At 41.4% G+C, this 22,706-nt stretch overlaps 1 protein-coding gene across 1 annotated transcript in view; it reads left to right on the forward strand.

Annotated features, from left to right (window-relative positions):
• Positions 1-22,706, forward strand: part of kiaa0825 (KIAA0825 ortholog) — a gene marked incomplete at its 3' end in the record, with an annotated part of 103,208 nt that overhangs the window by 12,390 nt on the left and 68,112 nt on the right. The window contains exons 6-15 of the mRNA XM_083904222.1: positions 4,403-4,570; positions 6,888-6,961; positions 7,034-7,294; positions 10,965-11,242; positions 12,595-12,745; positions 15,089-15,279; positions 16,618-16,812; positions 17,009-17,164; positions 18,597-18,736; positions 21,802-21,975. Of these exons, the coding sequence (XP_083760348.1) occupies positions 4,403-4,570; positions 6,888-6,961; positions 7,034-7,294; positions 10,965-11,242; positions 12,595-12,745; positions 15,089-15,279; positions 16,618-16,812; positions 17,009-17,164; positions 18,597-18,736; positions 21,802-21,975 (1,788 nt within the window). The remainder of the gene's footprint in view (positions 1-4,402; positions 4,571-6,887; positions 6,962-7,033; positions 7,295-10,964; positions 11,243-12,594; positions 12,746-15,088; positions 15,280-16,617; positions 16,813-17,008; positions 17,165-18,596; positions 18,737-21,801; positions 21,976-22,706) is intronic.

Below are 22,706 nucleotides of genomic sequence, written 5' to 3' on the forward strand. Positions count from 1 at the left end.
AGAAGCTTCAAAACCAAATATAGAGGAACACACAAGAAACACTGTACACACACATTCACATCACTGAGACAAACCAGCCTATTATTCTGTTTAAATCCTTAGTCTTAGTGATTTGAGTTCAGGAGAATTGTGCTGAGTCATCTGTTGTCAGTGCTAATGTCTTTAAACAGTTGAGTTTCATTGAGGTCAGTGTATCTTCACAGGGGTCAGTACTTTCTTCATGTATTTACAGAGGAAATACACCAGTTTAAAACACTTACATGTGTTATGAAAGTTGTATAAATCATTTTGCAGCTTCAGAGAAAGCAGTGAAGACCAAATCCTGACCATTATTGACCACAGTTCTGAAAATGACTTTTCTTCTTAAAGGTCATTTGAGTACAATTTGAAGATAAAATATTAAATGTTCAATCACCTCATTGGATGGAATTGTTCTTTAGTCCAGAATGAGCCTTTGATATTTATGTCAGGAGACAACTTTAACATTAACTTTAACGTTAACTTTTACTTTAACTTTAACATTAACGATGGACAAACGACTGACTCATCAAGCTTGTCCATGCTTTTATCTTTTATTTTCAATCTCTTTTTTTAAGCTAATTTTGTCTTTGATTAAAGTAAAGTGTTTTCTCTTTAAAGGAGATAATGTTGTGCTCTCCTCTCTCTCTGTGTGGAGAGGCCGTTACACAACAAACAGAAACTCCATCTTCACATATTGTGATCACATGATGATGATGATGATGATACTGTAGGTCAGTATAGAAGTGTCCTCAGAGCAGCACACAGACCAGCTCTCTGCTCAGAGAGGAGGGAGAGATGCTGTGCTAGAGAGAAATTAAATCAGTGGCTAAATTATTGCATGATTGCCCATTCCCCACAGACTTGGGCATCATTTGGTAGAAAGTGTCTAATAATTGGTTTTCGGCCATGTCAGACACTTGCAATTCCCCCCTCCTAATGGCTCTGTTAGGAAAACCGGGCCTCCTGGGTCGAGGAGGACAGAAAGTCGCCATACGGCAAAAAGCGGCCGTCACCCTTTGACTGTTTTCTCCTCAGACAAATGAGCGAAGAACAGAGAAGAGAGAGAGAGTGAAGAGGAAATGAAGTGGCAGTAAGTGCAGCCAAAGGGGAAATGCTCTTCACCATGAGTTTAATACATCAGACTGGGGATTTGGCAACCCGCCACACAGCAATTGTTTACCTTTTTGTTCACTGGCTGCATCTGTTCTGTTTTGTAAACGGCTCTAAACTATTCGCCCGTAAACAACGGAATCAATAACAACTGCTCAGGGAATTCCCTCATCCCGCCTTTCCCTCTCTTCCCTCCCTCTCTTCCCTCTCTTCCTCATGTTTTCATCCCTAACCACCACCCTCTTCCTGTGTGTGTGTGTGTGTGTGTGTGTGTGTGTGTGTGTGTGTGTGTGTGTGTGTGTGTGTGTGTGTGTGTGTGTTGATGGTGAATACACAGGAGAGAGAGAGACAAATGAAGAGGAAAGTGATGTCTTGCCATAAAAACCTGCTCTGCTTGTTTGTATTTTTTGTCTTTTTTGTGTTACATTGTTGTCGTTGTTAAATGTTACAAACCTCAGACGTCACATCCTCTTTATCTCCATGTCAACGACAACAACCATCTCCTCATGTCAGTGTCAGGTGTAAAAACTCCTCCTCTTCCTGTTCCACATGTTGTTGCTCTCTCAGGCCTAAGATGAGCTCGATATTTCCTCATATTTATCACAGTCACAGGACGAAGCATTGATTTTCTTTTGTGTTTAGAGCGACTCTAAAGTCGTGTGGAGGAGCTTTTATATTAACATATCATTTTTGCCGGGCTCTCGGCTCCACCGATGGTTTATTGATTGTCAGTGCACTAACCTTTGTTTGAACTCTCCTCATCCCAGTCTATGAGACATGCTACGCTCTATGCTATATGACACACCTGGGTGCTTTTAAGCACAGCCTTTCCATCAACTGGCTATGAGAGCCTCCATTTGGTCTCAGTGTTGTGACAAAGGTATAATGAGCTTTAGATGGCTGTGTACTACACTGCCACGGCTATAAGGCTATTTGGCGAGGGAGGTGACTATAAATACCTATATAGCTCGGGCAGCAGAGCTCGATGAGAAGCTGAGGCATCGCTAAACATCAAGGTCATGTGCAGCAGCTACTTAGAGTGTGACTTAGTGTGTGAGTGAAGCAGTTCTAGGGTCAGAGGTCGAGGGACTGAACAGGAGAACGACGACAGGCTCCAGATGAAATGCTGCTTAATAGATGCTCTGCTCATATAAATAGTAGATGGGATTTTTTTATATGGTGCTTTTTGTAGACTTGATGTTCACACTACAGTTTAACCATTTACAAGCATTCACTCACACGTCTGTGTGCAGCCATCACACATCGATCATGTCCTCTCACAGTCAACAGGAGCAACCTGAGCTTAAGTCTGAACCCTCCCAGGTCTGCATCCTCACGTCTGACCACAAAAATCACACTTGGACGTGGTTAGAGGATGCATATTGTCCTCAGAATGAGACCGACCCTCAGCTGATGCCCTCTCATATGCAGTTTTTAAACTTTGACACCAATTGTCATATTATTAATGTTTTTCTAATAGTTAAATCGTATGTAGTCGTGAATAGACGGCCCTGCGGTGGACTACGTGCTTATCGTAGCGTGATGTTGTACTGGTTGGACGATCAACGAACGACGGCACAACAGCCGGTGTAGCTCCGCCCTGACCGTACCATTTTACTCTACCAAGGGAATTGTTTTGTTACTATTTCTAATGGAAAAACAGCAAAATGACATACATACTGTACCAAAGTGAACCGCTGCTGAAACATGTAGACATGTAGACCTGGGGATGGAACCCTGAGTGTCTCCCTAACCCTAAGCCTTTACCGCTTTAGTTTACCTCTGCATTGAGACATGGTTTGACCATGACTTCACAATTTGACATGATCAGTCGTGTGTGTGTGTGTGTGTGTGTGTGTGTGTGTGTGTGTGTGTGTGTGTGTGTGTGTGTGTGTGTGTGTGTGTGTGTGTGTGTGTGTGTGTGTGTGTGTGTGTGTGTGTGTGTGTGTGTGTGTGTGTGTGTGTGTGTGTGTGTGTGTGTGTGTGTGTGTGTGTGTGTGTGTGTGTGTGTGTGTGTGTGTGTGTGTGTGTGTGTGTGTGTGTGTGTGTGTGTGTGTGTGTGTGTGTGTGTGTGTGTGTGTGTGTGTGTGTGTGTGTGTGTGTGTGTGTGTGTGTGTGTGTGTGTGTGAGAGGCTGGCATGTTGAGTGTCAGCCAGGTCACACATGTAAACATGTGGTATATGAGGAAGACGAGCACAGACTCCCACTGGACCCCATTACAGAGGAGCTGTCTCGCTGTGTGGACACTTGCAGCTTAATTACACAAACACACACACACACACACACATGAAATAATTACACAACTATTCACATGTGATTTCATACGTACTTGCACATAAATACATGTATACACAACTGAATTGCAAATCCAAGTAAACTTGGGGTGAGAATATTGTTGTGTGGTGACCACAGTGGTTGCACTGTGGCAATTATCCCTCAAGACTGACACATGCAAATGTCACTTATAATGACCTGTATTACATGCACATAAACACAAACACACAAACTCATAATCATAAAAAAATAGAACACACACACACACACTCATGCATGATTAAACCAGGCATCCTTGGGGACAGTGTGTTGTCATATTGTGGGATTTTGTTGGACAATATGGTAAAATGGCGTTAGGATCCAGAGGAGATGATGATACAATTATTGAAGAAGGTCTTTCTTTCCTCCTCAACGATCATCTGTGTGCTTTCAGAGTCGAGGCTAATGCTGAGTTCATCCATTCCCAAATGCTTTGGCAGTGAAGGAGCTCATTTAGGCGGACACACAAAAGTATTTGTGCATGTGTCTGGAAGTATGGCAACGCATCTCCCGGCCGCCCATTCTCCGGCTTAATGCGGAACATCCCCTGGGTGATGGCTTTGGCAGCCTCCAAAATGGGAAATCCATATTTGCAGAGGGGTCATCGCCGGGTTAGGGGGAGAGAAAGTTTTGTGCAGGGAGAGGAGGATGTGCATGTGTGACTTCTCAGGGAATAAAGTTTTGCATATTTGTTTTCTCACTGTCTCTTTGTTTGTGCTGTGTACTGGGAAAACATGAATGGGTGGATATTTCTACAAGGTGTCAGGCAGGGTAAGGCTGTTTTCTGATGGGGGGGGGGGGCATGTAATGGAAGTTAGAGCCTATTTTCATGAGACTGACTGTTGCTTTGCTCTTGTCAGTCACATATTCACAAGCTTATGCACAACTCTTTTTTATTCCCTTTCTCCTGTTGTACTGTTGTATTCACAGTGTTTTGTTGGTGTTTGTCTCTCCTCAGCACCACTGGAGCTTCCCGTGAAAAACAGGAGCTTTAGTCTGACCTCCCACCAGTTGAGGGCGCTAACCCAGCTGGCCTGCACTCTGTTGGAGTTTGAGAGCGATGTTAAGGAGCTGTTGGGAAACATGACCTTCAGTGAGTGTTCAGGAGACGCCCTCGGTGTAAAAGGTACAACTCAGTCCACATTAGAGCTGTAATAAAGGGTGGAGCCTCTGGGAATGCTGAGCTCATTCTTTCTCCATTTGTTTCTCAGAATTTCTTGGTGATCTGAGGTGAATTTTCTTTTTACAATTTAATTTAAAGGCTGACTTATATTCTTCAAACTCCATCGTTTGGCCAAAAACTGTAAAAGTGCGTTCAGTGCAGCTTTTAAAGACACTTTTTAAAGATGACTCAGGACCCACACATGTGAAGCAGATTCTTTTTCAAAGGTTGCCAAATACAATTGCACATTTTCCCCAACCTTTTACCTCAGATTTATGAATGTGTAGTATGTTTTTGATCACACATGGTTAAAACCAATGTTGGATTGATTTGTTGAACATATATATCTCACATATTTAGAATGATATTAGCTGTTACACAAACCGCAGGAAAAAGTCAAAGAAGTTCATGCAGTTTGCACAGATTTGTTGTTGCCAACATTTATTTTGTGAACTGTGTCCAGACAAAAAGGTGGGTCCACATTTAAATGTCAGTATGTGAACAAAGAACTAATTCATGTTATTCCAACTCAAACGGATTTAAAAAGGAAAGAAAGAATAAACTAATGTTTTACGTATGTCCTTCCCAAACGTTATCTCTGTTCATCTTTTGTGTTAGCATGGACACAAAGTCCTGTAAAAAACTGGCAGCTGGGTTGTCATTATGTTAGTGTAAAATTAACATCTTTTTACTGTCACTGAAATGTACAGTTTTGTCCTGTAAATACAGAGTAAACTGATATTTAAAATTACTTTCACTGTATTAAACAATTAAATGACGATTTAGCTTGTATTATTTGTACATTTCAATAATATATTAAAACACAGTTAAAGGCACTTTTGTTAAGACAAACATGTTATATGTCATTGACTTTAGGTTTCACAAAATCTCTGTTTGAACCTGGCCACAAGCACAGAAGACAAACCATAATAAAATGAACCTAGTGATTTTTCAATCATGTGATTAAAAAGTAAGAGAAAACACATGCTGAACAAATAGCATGTTAAAAACAGTATTATGAACATATATATTATATATATTAACAGTATGACGAACATATGCTGACTATTATGATGGTGAATTTCAAGTCATTCCGAGATACTTTTTGTTTTTGAGAAGAAAGTCAGTTCACTGTCAAAGTGCATCAGGGAAAATGGATCATTTCCTGATTTTCAAAAATTCATTAAAATTATTCCTTAAGAGGTTTGCAAATATTTTCAACAGATCCTGTGTGCATGGACATGTGCTGACTCATTTAGATTATTTATGTGCAAATAATTGAATTCATTCAAAGTGATTCAGTGAGATAGTTGAAGTCTGAGTGGTAGACGGACACACAAACTCTTACAACAGTCACACAAACGCACATCTGTGGTGTTCAAGAAGCCTTTTCCTCTGTCTACTTTGAACTGCTGTTGCAGAGATGTTAAATGAAAGCTTTTGGTGCATGGAGTAATTTCCATAAAGGTTACATTTACAAAAACAAGACTTGCAGAAAGGCTCAATTTACAGAGAGGTAAACAGCCTTTAAAGGGCAGTTATCCAAATCATTAATTCCAGGCAATCAAACAGCTTAATTACCAGAAATTCATCAGATGGGCTTAAAGGTCAAAAAGTGATGCGTTTTCTGCTTCCTCCTTCTTCCATTCCATGCAGTCTTGTTCGGGTAAATTGCCTCGCCTGGGGTCTTACTCCTCGCCTTCTGATTAGGAAACTGCGGCCTTGATGTTCACGCTTTTTAATTGCAACCCAGCCCAACATGTACGCCTGTCTTCACATCACCCCCCCCCCCATTCCCCCACACATACACACAATCTTCCCTCATGGAATTACTCCATATATAGTCGATGTAATCTGAGTTCAAATCAAATCTAAGTCCCAAATTTAGACTTTATAGCATTTAAAAGCCTGCGACATTAGCATGTTCTGCCTGTTTGTCTCCATGTGCAGATGTGGTCACCGCAGCGTCTTTCTGCTCAGTCTGAACTGTATCTGACTTACATACATTTGCTTTCATGTTTCTAAACTTGGCATTTATTCAGGCCTTTTAACACACAACATCATACAGTGAATTGTGTGTGAAATGGAAATGGTCATGCTAAATAATGCATAGATTGTGAAGATGTGGAGAAACGCCCACCACAAAGGCTTTTTCTTCTTAAATTGGAATGTCTACTGTATAATTATCAGTCTCCAGTGAAATTTGACCTGGCAGAGTTACTGATGAACATGTATTTCACACACACTTGGTGAACATACATTATGTATATTTGTCTCTCAGGGATTTTGAAGAAGAGTAGAGAAGATAAAGACGTGATAACAGACGGAAAGAGAAGCGTGACGCAAACACCAGAGGTAAGAATAAAGAAGATATTATTCTACTTATCTTTTCACAATGACTAATAATCGGCTGTTTTTCAGACACAGGGTCTGGAGTTCAGCTGGAGGTCAGCGCTGAAGCGTCTGGTCCCTCACATGGAGCACAGTGTTAGAGTCCTGCTGGATGATGTTTGTGCCAAGAGTCTCCAGCATGAAGAGGCTCTTTACTCTGCAGGACACACCTCTGTCAGCCTGTGTCACACAACAGGACACACAACAGGACACACAAACACCAGCAGCAGCAGCCCCTCCCCTCCCCGTCTCAGAGAGGACTTCTTCTACACATCCTCTCCCAAAATGATAGCCAAGGTACTTTGGTCTTAAAGGTTTATTTTCAGAGTGATTGACATGAGGCTCTTTCATATCAACACTCACATCAGATCAGGGTCTGGACTCAGATCAGGGTCTGGACTCAGAGCCTCAGACCATCACTATGACTCTAAAGGGACGACTCAGGGGACAAAGTAAGAATCGGTGAGGCTGATATTATGGGATGGTGTGCACAGATGATACAGATGCATAGAGAGAGAGGATCACAAAGGCAAAGCAGTGAGGGTAGAGAGCAGGATAAAGGAGGTCTCATGTGAGAGGAGAGGGCCTGGGAAAAGGCAGAGAGAGGTGGAGGAGACAAGGAGACAAGGAGTCATGTGTTTTTCTCAGGAGGAATTCAGTGTCGAGGCTTAGAGTCTAAATCTTGGAAGGATCTCAGTGTTTGACTCTACATCGTTCACTTTTCAACCAAGGAACTTCTCATGAAAACTTTTGATCACTCACATCTGTCCATCTCCTCCTCTCCTCCTCTTCTCTCCTCCTCTCCTCCTCTTCTCTCCTCCTCCTGCTTTAACAGTAGTTGTGGCTGTCATTGCTAACGAGTGTCACAGTGTCAGAATGTGTGTGTACATCATATTTCAGTGTAGGTCAGTGTTTTAAAGATGAGGAACGTTCATTCTTTCAGCTCAAAGGTTATACATGCATTCATTTGCATTCAATAACAGTGAGGCAGACACACACACACACACACACACACACACACACACACACACACACACACACACCTGTCCAGTGTTTGCACAGAGATCACATGACGATGCTGTAAGGTTGAATGTGTGTGATGACGTTGTGATGATCAATATTCCTCACATTTATATTCATGTGCTCCTCATGCTGTTCATCCATCACAGACAGACGTAGTTAGATCGTCTACTGTGTTTAAAACAGCTGTCAGAACCTGGACCTGAACTGGACCTCTGCTACACACACACACACACACACCCCACACGCACACACACACACACACACACATCACCTCGCTGTGATCGTCCTGGCGGCTTTGCAGACTTTGATCTTTGCTGGTTAAGGTTTTATCATGGATGTGTGTGTGTGTGTGGGGGTGTGGGGGTGTGTGTGTGTGTGTGGGTGTGTGCGTGTGTGCGTGCGTTCGTGCGTGTGTTAGAGGCTGAACAATCATTCAGTTTTCGTTGTTGAAATTCTCAAAATCTCATGGTTACAGATGAGAATGATATATAATGATAGTTATAATGATAATGATAGTTATAATGACAGTTATAATGATAGTTATAATGATATATAATGGTAGTTATAATGATAGTTATAATGACAGTTATAATGATAGTTATAATGATAGTTATAATGATATATAATGATAGTTATAATGATAGTTATAATGACAGTTATAATGATAGTTATAATGATAGTTATAATGACAGTTATAATGATAGTTATAATGATAGTTATAATGATATATAATGATAGTTATAATGATAGTTATAATGACAGTTATAATGATAGTTATAATGATATATAATGATAGTTATAATGATAGTTATAATGATATATAATGATAGTTATAATGATAGTTATAATGATATATAATGATAGTTATAATGATATATAATGAAAGTTATAATGATATATAATGATAGTTATAATGATAATGATAGTTATAATGACAGTTATAATGATAGTTATAATGATATATAATGATAGTTATAATGATATATAATGATAGTTTTAATGATATATAATGAAAGTTATAATGATAGTTATAATGATAGTTATAATGATAATGATAGTTATAATGACAGTTATAATGATAGTTCACGTTATCATTTCCTACAAAGGTTTGATATATATTAGGGCTGTCAAAATGAACGCGTTAACGCAGGATGATTCATTTGTGTGATTAACGCGTTATTTTTAACGCATTAACGCACTTTCTCACTTTCATCGCGCTACGAATAGACGTGCAGTTTATGAACAGGCAAGACAGCGGGCAACTGTTTGGGGCCCTGAGTCGATAGAGGGGCTCCTGACACTCAGAGCCTAAATACATCAGTGAGCAGCTGCATCACCGTCTCCATTAAACAACAATAACATGTCAGTAGTAAACCTCCCTAAAGAGGCCCCACGTCTCCTCACGTTAACCTGTGTGAAGATGAAGGAAAATGAAGAGGAATTATCAATCAGGAAGTTAGAAGAGGAAGAAAAAAGAAAGAAAGACACACAGTTGTAAGTGGATAATGATATAATCATAACATTAACAGTCACTGTCTAACTAACGGGGACACAGACAGCAGCTAACATTAGCGTCAGAATGCTAGCTGATGCTAACGCTAACTAGTAGAAGCAGTGCTTCAAAGTGCTGTGGGTTTAGTTCCCCCAAGAAAACTGTTTAACTTATATACTTTATATTTTGTTTGTAATGTGAGTTATTTACAGTGCAATTTGTAGTTTTTTTTTAAAGTTTTTTCAAAGTTATTTACAGTATTTTATTTTTTCTATTTATTTATATTGTCTTATAATGAGGGTTCTTTACAATGTAATGTTTATTTTTTACTAAGTTTGTATAGGTTTTTACAAGTTATTTACAGTATTTTATTGTTCTTTACATTTATATTTTCACATACTTTATTTATCTCTCCGTTCCTACAACAATATAAAGAGAAAATTAGAATTTTTATGGCATATTTACTAATGGTAATTAATCGTGATTAATCGTGATTAATCCACAGCTACCCTGTGATTAATCTGATTAAAAATGTTAATCTTTTGACAGCCCTAATATATTGATATAATGTTTATTCTGCACGTTTGTTCAGAAGTTTTAAACGACAGTTTCTCCTTAATTTCACGCAGGATTTTTTTATCAGGATAATTATTGAAATTGACTGATTTAAAGGTTTTCTTTACGTCATGTTTTTGTTTCTTTGCCTCCTTTTAATGATCTTTCGTGTGGTTTATAACTTTTATATCACAAATCAAATCTCAATATGACGATTGAATGAATCATTTATTGTGAACCTGAAAAACAACAGAAACAAAAGGAAACGGGTTTTCACTTCCTCACGTCAGTGCTGTTTACAACCTAACAATGATCTACTAACCATTGTTTTCATGGAAATGTCGATCAAACTTGGAAATGAGGATAAACGAGATGATTCAGTTTGAATGATTTCTTTGTTTTTATGGAGCAAAGAAATCTGAACATGTTCACATTCATGTTTGTGTTAATACTGTATTATAAAACAGGAATTTAATTTCTCTGAAGAAACGATTCTTCTTCACGAGAAGAATCAGCCATGACGGCGTGAATGAAAAGATTGAGACTTCAACGTTAAATAACTACAGAGCGTCTGGAGAAAACCTCCACTCTGGACTTAGTGAAGCTCTTTGATCAGCTTCAGTTTCTCTGGAGAAGCTGCAGCTCTGTCCCTGCAGCTTCTCTTCAGGACAAATGTGGATGAAAGTGATAAGTCTTCGCTGATGCTGCTGCTCTTTATAGAAGAAGCTGAATCAGCTCTCTCTCTCTCTCTCTCTCTCACCTTTCCCTGACCCTTTCTTCTTCTTCTTCTTTTTTCCTCTCACTTCCACCTCTTTGTCTTTATTTACACGTATGTGACATGATGTTATAAAGTTAGTCTGTCCATGTTAAAACCTTTGTGCCTTATCTCCCCCTCAGTTCTGTGGAACAGTGATGACTGAGTTGGAGGCCTTGCTCCCCCTGGCCGTGGCCTGCAGGGACAGCTCTCTCCTGGAGGTGAGCTCCAGCTTTGTGGAGGCTTGTGGCCGAGCAGCGTTTGCCATGTTGTGCCGTCTGCAGCAGAGAGCTTTGGCCGTGCCGTCCTGTTGGCCTGTGAAGAACCTCCCTGCTCTGCTCGCCTCCTGCATTTATGTTCTCCAAAGACTGGAGCACTTCCACAGCCGGCTGAACGAGTCCACTGCTGCAGCCGCTAAAGTGTAAGGAGAGGGCAGGAGTGTGGGAGGGAAAAAATAATCTCACTTTTAGAAAAAGTATTACAGCTTACATTTATGTGTCAAAAACAGACGTGAATTTCACAATCATGGTTAAGTATTAATTCTTTCAACTCAGAATCCATGCTGTGTGTTTTACATGTGGCTCTAATTCTCCTCCGTACGTTATTCCGTACATTTCTGACATGATGTCATGTCTTATTTTCGGTCAGTTTTCTCCTGTTTTAAGCTGCATTACAGCCTTAAATTGACCAGAATTACAGGCGAGTTTTTAGAATTCTAGCTAAGCACATTTTTCTTCCCCTGGCAGATTCTTCTCCTTAAAACAAGGCCATTTAAATCAATTAGATAATATTTGGCTTATTTCTTCTCGAGCTGTTCTTAGCAGTTGCTTAAATATTGGCTGCATAGATTTGTATAATGTACACGACCTGGCCAAAAGAAAAGAGCTGAGTTTTTGTTGGACCACTTTTAGCATCAATCTTCACTTCGATCTTGTGTTTATGATGAAGTTTGGATCATTGGAACATTCTGTAGTTTAGTCTTTCTTCTGCTGCTCATCCCAAAAGGATCTCAGTGGGTTTAAGGTCTGGACTCTGGACTCTGTGAGGCTAATCCATGTGTGAAATGAAGGCTTTTATAACGTGAGACCGAACAATTCTGGCCTCGTCATCTTGGAATATTTATAAAATAAACGTAGTCACTGATTATATATCGGTGGTCAGCTGATCTGGTTTAGTGTTGTTGCTGAACTTTGACCTGATCTACAGCAACGTCACAAAGCAAAATATTATCTCTGTGTCATACAAATATAGATTTAATGTCTATTACATGGTTTCTGTCGGTCCAACGTTCTAATTCAGAGGGAAAATCAGGGGCTTCTTTAAAAGTCAGTGTGAGAATTCATAAGAAAGAGGCTTTTACTATTTAAACTTGAGATGAAGGGGGAGGGTCCATAAAGGAGTGGAAATGATTGACAGGTGGTAATGGCAGCCATATTATGTCGACATATGGTGACTTTTTTACGTCCTGTTATTCTCCCTTAACCTCTGCTCTCTGAAGACATCTGTGCTGCTGCTGTCCAACCTCTGCTCATGTAAAGCTCTCTCTCTCCATCCATCCATCCATCCATCCATCCATCCATCCATCCATCCATCCATCCATCCATCAGGCCTCCTGTTAAACTCTTGCCTCTCTGTAGAGCATCAAGGCTTAGAGCAGATTTAAAGAATACTTTCAGAATAAATCATCAGCTCTGTTATTGAATCAGTTTGTTTCACAGCTTCAGTCTGAGTCTGTGTTAATTCTCTGCTCTTTTTTAATTTCTCTCTGCTCAGACCACTGACTCTGCTGCCAATACAGAAATACCAGGAAACAGTGGAGGCCTTTAGAGATCAGCTGACCACCTACTGTTCCCAGGTCTGCTCTGTGTGCATACTTCAGGATGCAGAGAGTCACCACTGGACTGATCCTAAGCCCTTTTATGAGGTAAACGTTTCCCCTTTATCAAGAACACTAGACTGTAAAATAGTCAAATAAAGACAGTGCAGTTATTTCTTTAACATCAATTATCAACACTTACTTGGCCAAGTGCTCCAACATCTCTATGGATCCACTGGGAAAGTGAAACTGGCTCACACTGATAACATGGCTGCCATCAGGGATGACTTTCACTAATTAGAATCTATGGCTACGACGTCTTATTGTGATGATTCTCACCATTAGAAGGTGACGTGTGTAAACCACTTACTCTCCCACACCAAAGTCCACAGAGACAAAGGAGCTGCTTCATTAGGTTAGTGTTAGTCACTGAGTTTGAGCCTTTAAAACAAGGCTTGTTAAGAAGTAATATCACATGATATATTTGTGTTAACTGATGAAGGCAGGACTAGGATTAATGACCCCTTTGGTGCAGGAGAGTGATGCTTCAGAAGCTGAACTGTCCCTTTTAAGAGTGTCTGGTGTTGAAAGTGAATCAGTGAAGCCAGTAACTCATGAAAGAGTCCCTGTATAGTTTGGCGTTTACTTCGTTAGTTTTGAAAGAATTTTAATGCCAGGCTTGTTCTGTATAATTCGAGACACTCGAGATACTCTGGAGTCTTCTGGCTTCTTCTTTTCATTCCCACAATGCACCTTTACCTCCTACGCTCCCTTGTCTAACGGAGCCTTCTATACTCTGAGCTCCCTGAGAACATCTGTGGCTTCCATGCTGCCCCGGGGGCTCCAGGGATTCAGCTGTCTGAAGTCTGCAGTCTACACTGGGACCGTCTGGAAACAGCATCGGGCCTCTGGAACTTTCCTTACCTTTATGCCCTTAAACCAATCTAAAGCTCCGCTCTCTTTCTTACTTTACCCCTGCTTGTGCCTTTTTTCATCCCTTTGTTCCTCCCTCCTTCTCTGGGTCACTGGTGTCAGACAGACCTGCTGTGTGCAGGTGTGCGCTTTGTTCAAGCGCCTGTGCATCTGTACACATGAATGCATGAATGTGTGGGTGAGCAGCAGCAGCAGCAGCAGCAGCAGCTTCAGCAGCAGCAGCAGCAGCAGCAGCAGCAGCAGCAGCAGCAGCAGCAGCAGCAGCAGCTTCAGCAGCAGTAGCAGCAGCAGCAGCAGCTGATTTCTGATGTGTGTACCTGTAGATGTTTTGTGTTTCCATCTTCTGGATTCCATCTTCAGCTCTATGTCTTGACTCCACAGAGTCTTCTCCAGCTTTTTCCTTTATCTTATATCGACATGGACACATAAACAGCTGCTGACACAGACTTATTTAATATGCTATAATAACGACGTACGAGAACTTGACAAAGGAAAACTTCATAGTCACGTTTTTGACTTCAGCCAGGTCATCATTTATCAACTGTTTCTCTTTAAGTGACTTTATTAAAAAAAGAAAAACTGTAAATGAATAAACAAATATGTACACTGTTTAAATTTAAACGAGTTCATATATCAACGTATCGCACTCATTTATGCAGGAAAACACAAATGACAAAGCCACTGTAGGGTTGTGGGTTAGAATCCCGGCCCTCTTAGTCTACATTTCAATGTGTCCTTGGGCAAGACACTTAACGCCACACTGATAACAGTAAGATAACACAAACACAAACACAAACACACAATACAGATTAATATTGTAATAATTGTCTGAATAGATAGTGTTTGTACTTTGATAAAGTTGATAAAGTTGAATATGAATGAATAATCAAACAGTGCAGTTACAGCTGCTTCAGTTGGTTTTCATTGAACATCTGCATCTGCTCCTCAGAGTCCTCAGAGTCCTCAGAGTCCTCAGAGTCCTCAGGCAGAGGATGGAGAGCTAATCCAGGACATAATCCTCGGTGACCGTTGATGTGAGCGTGACGCTCACATCAACGAGAAATCTCTAAATGACAAAAATAAGACATAGACGATGTAGTGGAGAATAAAGTGAGAGGAAGCTGAGGAGTTTTTGGAGGTGTCAGTAACCTCCTCCTCCTCCTCCTCCTTCCATCAGTTTATTATTGGAGGATAAATGTGGATTTCAGAAGCAGAGGAGGTGAAGTTCAATGAAGGAAAAGATAGTAATCTCCCTCTCTGTCTGTCTGCTCTGCTCTCAGTCTTTACTGACTTTATTCAGAAAAATAACTTTCTTCTTCCATTCAAATTTGGATCCGAATAAAAGCATTTAACTGTGTGTGTGTGTGTGTGTGTGTGTGTGTGTGTGTGTGTGTGTGTGTGTGTGTGTGTGTGTGTGTGCGTGTGCGCGTGCGCGTGCGTGTGTGTGTGTGTGTGTCTAACGTCACAGTCCATATCACAGAACGTCTTCATCTGTTCCTTCTCTCTTTCCTTCCACAGGGTGAACGATGTTCCTTCTCGCTGCAGATGTGGTTCTATTTCCTGTGTGGGCTTCACAGTGACCTGTGCTCCGTCCTTCCTGCTGATGTGTCCTCTGAGGTTCTGGCTCAGGTTCTGTCAGAGACTCTGCAGCTGCTGGTGCAGAGGTATTCCAGAGCCCGTCCATCCTACAAGAGACATCTGCAGATCAGGTACTTCATCGTGTTCTGACCTCACAGGTATCTGATAAAAATCATTCTCTGTCATATGAACTCAAACTGTTTCTCTAACTGTGGTGTGTGAGTTTCTTTACTGGTCTAATACTGGACAAACTTCATCAGCTCCTCTCTGATCACACACTCAAACAGTATTTATGATTTTAGTACCACCAGGTTGTTATTATACAATGCTTTCCTTAGTTTGTCTTCATATATATATTTCACAATATTAAATTATGTTTAGTAATAGATGTGTCATCTGTAAAGGTGAGGAGACGAGTTCAGCCTCAGCTTTAAGAGCTTCTTCAATAAATGAGTCTGCTGATGATGATCATGTGACTCAGTGTCTTAAGAGTGAACCGTGAACCTCTTCAATGACCATAGACCTTACACCATAGACCTCTGTAGCTCTTGTGTCTTCAACCACACAGTAATATTCTCTGTAGCTAGAACTTCAAACTTCATACATGTTTGATTGATATAATGTGACGGAATCATTAATCTGACTTTGTGCTAAAGAATAAAATGTGACTTAAATCTGGTATTTTAAGAGAAACAAATTAAACATCACTGTCTCCTTTACGTTGACTGTTAAAGCTGCATCCATACTTATTGTGGAGTGTTTCTCTCTCTGTGGACCTGGTGCTGCAGCTCAGAAGGTTATGAATGACCTCAATGTTAGCACAGGGTCAAACAGTCGTCCTCCTGAATGACTGAATGATGACGATGAACAGGTTAAAGTGTGACACAGTGAGAGGATGAAGCAGTGACACAGACAGTGAGCAGTTATATAACGTAGCTCAGCATGATGTCAACACTCAGTCTGCTTTGTGTAGCTGGTGACGGCTCAGTGGTGAGTGTGAGCTCAGTCCGAGCAGATCCTGTTTCCTGTCACATGACCACTGTCTCCTCCATCATCTCATCTTTGAGTCACAGGGAAACAGGAATGAGGAGAGAAGTGATGATGAGCAGCTCTCTGCAGACAGGAAACACATTTATGGGCGTTTAAATGAGAGTGAGCTCGAGAACCACTGACTGTGACACAGTGTGAGGGTGGAACCAGAATACAGTTGTACCCTCATGGACATTGGTTTTCTACATGAAGAACATTTAGAAAAACAAAAGTAAAAAGTCTTCTCTAACTGTAAGGTTGAGGCTTGTATTTAAAGTACTGCCCTGTAAAGGTTTAAGTCTTCACCACTGTTGGTTTATGTGTTTGAGTCAAAAAACCTGGTGATTCTGTGAACTCACACATACGTCAGTGAAGCCCAGACCATAATATTCTGTATCTGTGGACTGACCGTGTTTCTCTGTGTTTTCTGTGTGTTGAAGAGTTGACATCACAGCGATCCTGCTGTATGTGGAGCAGCTTCTGTGGAGTGTGTGTCACAGTGTGGACGTCTTAGTCAACTCAAACTCTTCTGCAGCTTCTGGATCAGAGTGGATCATCCATCACATCCACAGTCTGTGTCAGCAGCTCCTCACCGTCCTCCTCATCGTCACAGCACCTCTGCCTCTGCTGCACAGGTGTGGGCTTTGATTCTTAACCTCCTCCATGTTAGTGTGGGTGTGCATGACTGTTTTTATCTTTTTAAATGAAAACATATGCTGATGTAACCTTAGAAACACGCTTTTTTTCACCATACGTACAGTATGTGAACTACAGAACTACCTGAGTCTTTATGCACATTAAAGATGCCTCATGTCTTCTGAATCCCTTCAGGACATTTGTGATGAACCCTGTGAAGGGGGAGGAGTCAGTGATGAACCCTGTGAAGGAGGAGGAGTCAGTGGTGAACCCTGTGAAGGGGGAGGAGTCAGTGGTGGTACACTGGTTAAACGCTGTGAACCCTGACCTCTTCACAGAACAGGCCGTACGGTATGTAAAGCACATGCATCACACCATTGATCACCGGTCATAGAGCAGGTACACACGTGTGTGTGTGTGTGTGTGTGTGTGTGTGTGTGTGTGTGTGTGTGTGTGTGTGTAGCAGAGTGTTTACAATCACACTCAGTGCTCAGAGTTCCTCTTTAATGCAGCACAGATGCAGGAGGAGGAGGGAAAAAGGAAAAAAGTGATGTTGTTTATGTTTATGATGTTTGATTTACACTGGAGGTGTCAACACACAGCGCTATGAAGTACACACGCTTTTACATGTACTGTATATCTGTGTACATGTGTGTACATGTGGGTACATGTGTGTCCAGTTACCGCTACAGTCCCTCACAGCCAGAGGTGATGTCATGGCGTGCTGATGGAGCACAAATCAAACTAACCCCCGCTCTCGTGCGCCTAACTTTTGGAGAGCTGAAATGAGTTTGTTTTTATGACCTCTTTATTTCTCTGCTCCCACCTCCTGCCTGCATGCTAAGGCGCCATGGGGCCCCAGCCAGTGGCCCAGGGCCAGATCCACTGGGTCCTCATCCAGGACTTGGCCTCTGTGGCCAGATCTTTCCCCAGGCTATTAAAAATGAAACCCATTGTTATAGTTATTAAATAAAACAATAATAAAATCACAGAGCACATAAATAAATCACCCAGCATTACAGGCTGTAAAGTAAGCATCTGTGTGTGTGTGTGTGTGTGTCTGTGTGTGTGTGTGTGTGTGTGTGTGTGTGTGTGTGTGTAGGGGTGTGTGTGTGTAAGCTGACCCTGTGCTGTAGACGGGTAGATTTATCAGAGCAGTTAAAAGAGGATTTCTCCTGGATTTGCAGAACCAGTGACATCATAAATTGTGCTGTCAGATGAGGGAATAGTTTTCTTCAGTCAAGCAGCAGGACGCTCGCTGCCCCCCCCCCCACACACACACACACTGTACCACCTCCCGCGTCTTTGCTCCTCAGACAAACTCAGACCATTCCCGACAGTAGGTTTTATTGAGACGTATAAAGTAACACACACACACACACACGTCAGCATACTCTCATACTTGCACACATTCATAACAACATGCATTGACACTGAAGGGTACACACACACACACACACACACACACACACACACACACACACACACACACACACACACCAAGGACACGGCTCATTACCCACAGCTGGCTGCAGACTGTGGCTTATACAAAAGATGTAGGAGTGTGGGCTCGTGCTGTATATTCATGTATTTGGCTGACGACCAAATGTTAATTTGCTTTTATCTGGCCCAGATTACAGCTAATTCCTTCCCGGTGCAGACTATAAGTCAGCAGGAGTGAAAGCATTTGCAGACTAAGCTGGTGTTGGGAGTGACTGACACAGGAGGAAGTGACTGCTTATTTTCTCTCACCTGACGCTGCACAACTGTCACATTCTCTCAGAAACGGCTTTGAGGGCGACGTCGCCCTCGCGTGTCAGATGAGGCTGTTGACCTCTAACCCCGGCTGCAATCCCAAGCTGCTCCTACGAATGCTGCTGTACAGAGAGTGTCACCTGCTCAGAATCCTCCTGCAAAACTCTCGTAAGTCTGTGTGTGTGTGTTAACTGTGTTAACTGTGTTAATATTAAAATGTTTTGCGCTGCAGTTTCTTCTCTAAAATCAGAGCCTGGAGGTTGATGGTGCAGTTGCTGCGTATGAAACATGTTTATCAGTGACTCAATTATGGCTTTAAGATCCTAAGTGAATTATATAGACCTCACATGAGCTCTATCAATTTTATGAAGTTATCATCAGCATCTTTGCCATCATCATCATCATCATTTTCACCTTGGTCATCATCATCATCATCATCACTAAATCAATAGAGCGCAGTAATAAACACTCAACATGCCCGGGCGGAGCACACACGCTGACCTTTAAAGATTTTCTTACTTCTCAGTCTAACCTTTAAAGACTGTTGTGCACTCGCACATTAATTCACATTATAGCGACCTCATTAATAACAACTCTCACTGTCTCATTCTCTCGCTTGGTCTGAGTCTGATCTCAGAGTCTCTGCGAAGCTTCGCCGTAAATCAACGCTGGAAACGCTGACTCTCACGCGTTATCATGGTGACGGGCTAATTAACCAGGAAGCAGACAGACAAAAGGAACAGCTTGACAGAATGTCTACACTGCTATAAGAGACTGCACTCACACCATTCTGTGGTCACTTTATTAGGTACACCTGCTGTTCAGCTGTTAGTGATGACAAATCTGTCTCAGCCAATCACATGACAGCAGCTCAGGGCTTTAAAGGATGGAGACATGAAGAACTACGGTTCTCAACCTGGGCTCCAGGTGAGATCAGGACAGGGGTTCACCTGGAGTCCTGGTCTGAAGGTGAAGAACAACTGGTCTCTAGAATCTGCTGGAGTTAAATCTGAAAGTCAGAATGTGAAGAACGGTGATTTACGTGAACATTACAGAGTGGTTGGTGTCAGCAGATCTGAGTATTTCAGAAGCTTCTGAGTGACTGAGATTTTTACACAGAGGAGTAAACGCTAACTTCATTTAAACATCTTCTTCTTAAAGACGTACGTACCAGTGTGATGTTGGCGTTCCTTCATCAGTATTTTCTCAGGTTGTTTTAACGACACTTAGACTTGACTTTGGTACAAACAATAACATCAAATTAAAGTTAGTAAGATACTGGAATGCTCTAGGGGGCCCCCTGGTGGTCGTTCCCTGATGCCTTGGGCAACAACAGACCACAGTGACTGTCGCTCCTGACTCTTTATCAGGCGTCTTTCTTTTGTACCTAATAAAGTGGCAGTGAGTGAAGACTCTGTTGTTTTTATTCAAAGTTATAAATCTGTTAAAACAGTGTTTTTTTACCTGATAAATAGATGCAGCAAAGAGTAAACCCTGAATCTGTGTGACTCATAACACGTCCAGAGGGAGATAAAAGGGATTTATTTAAAACTGGGTTTTAGTTTTGCAAAATCCTTCAAACACACACACACACACACACACACACACACACACACACACACACACACACACACACACACACACACACACACACTAACACTAACACAGTGAGTGAAGAGTCTGCAGAGACTGAACACTGAAGTCATCTGCTGCTCTGTAATCACATCATTATTAAAAGAGTTAACCTGTCATGATCTCCTCAAAAGCCCTGTTTCCTTAGACCACTGCAGCCACACCTGATATCCACATCAGCCTCTCCTTAAGGATGTTCTATGTTCATATTTACTCTGGCCTTGTTTACACTGCAGCTCACATCAGATTTTAAGCAAATCCAGTTTGATTTTCTGGACAATGGTCAAAGTCTCTGTCGCTCAGACAGGAAGTGTCTTCTCTGATTCAGGTGTTGGACGATCCTGATGTCCTGATCATGTTAGCTGTCCTCAGCTTCACCATCAGTGTCTTCTTTAGACTCTTGCTTGTTAGGACCATGTTGATGTATTTAACTGAGAGAATCACATAGAGTTAAAGTCTATAAAGTCTATGTCCACCCTCCACAGTCAGCTTGTTATTTGTGCTGCTTTCAGATTCCAGACTCTTGCAGTTATGAGTGTGAACCACTAAATCACATCTGTAATTAATCTGATTCTGATCAGGTTTGAACAATAATCTGAATAATCTGAACACAGGCAGAGGAATTAATTTAGTCCTTCAGTGGTGATGCTAATGTTTCTGACGGATATTATCCCCACGCAGAGGCTAATCTGGCCTTGAGTCTTTTTTTCCTTCTTCTTCCATCACAGCTCCCCCCCAAACACACACACACACACACACACACACACACACACACACACACACACACACACACACACACACACACACACACACACACACACACACACACACACTAACACACACACACACTAACACACACACACGCACACACTAACGCACACGCACACACACACACCCCTTCATTGACTGCTGTATTGCAAACGTTCTCGTAGTCTGATCGCTGTCATCTCCCACACTGCAGATTGACAGACGGCTGGATGTCTGCCACCTCTGGAGCAACACACACACACACACACACACAAGGACACGCTGTCAAACCTCTTCCTCTTCACTTCCTGTTGATCCTCAGATCTGTTTTTCTTTTCTCTGTCCGACACAGATGTGTTTTTTTGTCTCTTTCACGATGCTTTTTGTTCACCTTCAGTGTGAACGTGTGTCAGCGATCGCAGCCTTGATATTTTCCATGAAGTTTATGTTTCACAGGAGTTTTACATCCTCTGACCTCTGACCTCCATCAACCATGAGATTATCATTGTTGTTATTATTATTATTATTATTATTCAAAAAGAACAAACTGGGCTTTGAAGGTGATTTTACGCTGACCAGCACACCGTCATTGTGTTGTTGTTGTGTTGTTGTTCTTGTGGAGTTGTCTGCTCCAGAACATCACATTTCCTGAATCCACTTCTGTTTTAATTTAACCATTTATAACAACACATCGAAATACAGTTGGAAAGGGTAGAAAAATCGGGGTAAATTTCCACAAACTTTCCATTGGAATGATAAGAATGATTAGTATATAGACACATGGTTTTCATGCTCTGATGCTGTACATTGTCTTGACATATTTTTGGGTATAATTCTTGATTATTATCTTCCAGATTTGTCGCAGGACGGAGCTTCAGCCGTGTCTGCAGAGAGTTTCCAGGGAGGAGACGACTTCATCGTGGCTTTGTTCCACCTCTTCAGTGACTTGAATCAAGTTCCTAAAGCTTTGACTCAGGCTCTTCAGCCTCATCTGGAGCAGGTCTGGGAGCATCTCTACACTCTGGCAGGTTAGTTCACACCACGACAACCTGTTTTCTAAAGGATTTATTTGTTATATGGAGGATTTAAGAAGCAGAAAAATCTGAAAACTTCTATTAATGGAAAAAATCCTCAATTTTCACAGTTGTTTTTGTGCTCATGGTGTGCTATTTATCTAAGTGATAACACCCATTCTCATTATTCTCATTATGAATCCAGAATATTGTGACTGCGCTGTTTCTTGTTTTGAAAACAGGAAATGAAATGCCTGTAAATGTGTGAGTGAATGCTCCTCGTGACTAATATCGACTCATCTTTCTTATTTTGATTTTGTTGACGTTGTATGAACGTGAGCTACAGCATGACTTTAAATAACCGTGACTGAGGCTGTAATTACTGCCCAACTCTTCCTCTCTCTGCTGAGGAGTTTGGAGCTTCTTTTTGCTGCTGATTTGTATTTCCTGTGTGAGGGTAATTATGGCAGCATAAATTAGGATGATTGGAAGAAAAGTATTTGGATGGAGACGAAGCAAGAGAGGACTCGATGGAGAGAGAGAGAGAGAGAGAGAGAACAGTTGAGCTGAGGAATTCTCAAAGTCATCCAATCAAGCATTTATCCTCACACAGTAATGAGTTTAATTATTGGCCTGTGACAAAGCTTTGTTATCATTTTTGGGAACAGGATTCCCTCAGTGTCCTTATTCATAGTTAAAGTGTTCACTGAGTTAACTTTAAACTTTTAAAGATGATCCACTGTTAG

Source organism: Microchirus variegatus (assembly GCF_963457635.1).
Source record: "Microchirus variegatus genome assembly, chromosome: 17".
Taxonomy (NCBI): Eukaryota; Metazoa; Chordata; class Actinopteri; order Pleuronectiformes; family Soleidae; genus Microchirus; species Microchirus variegatus.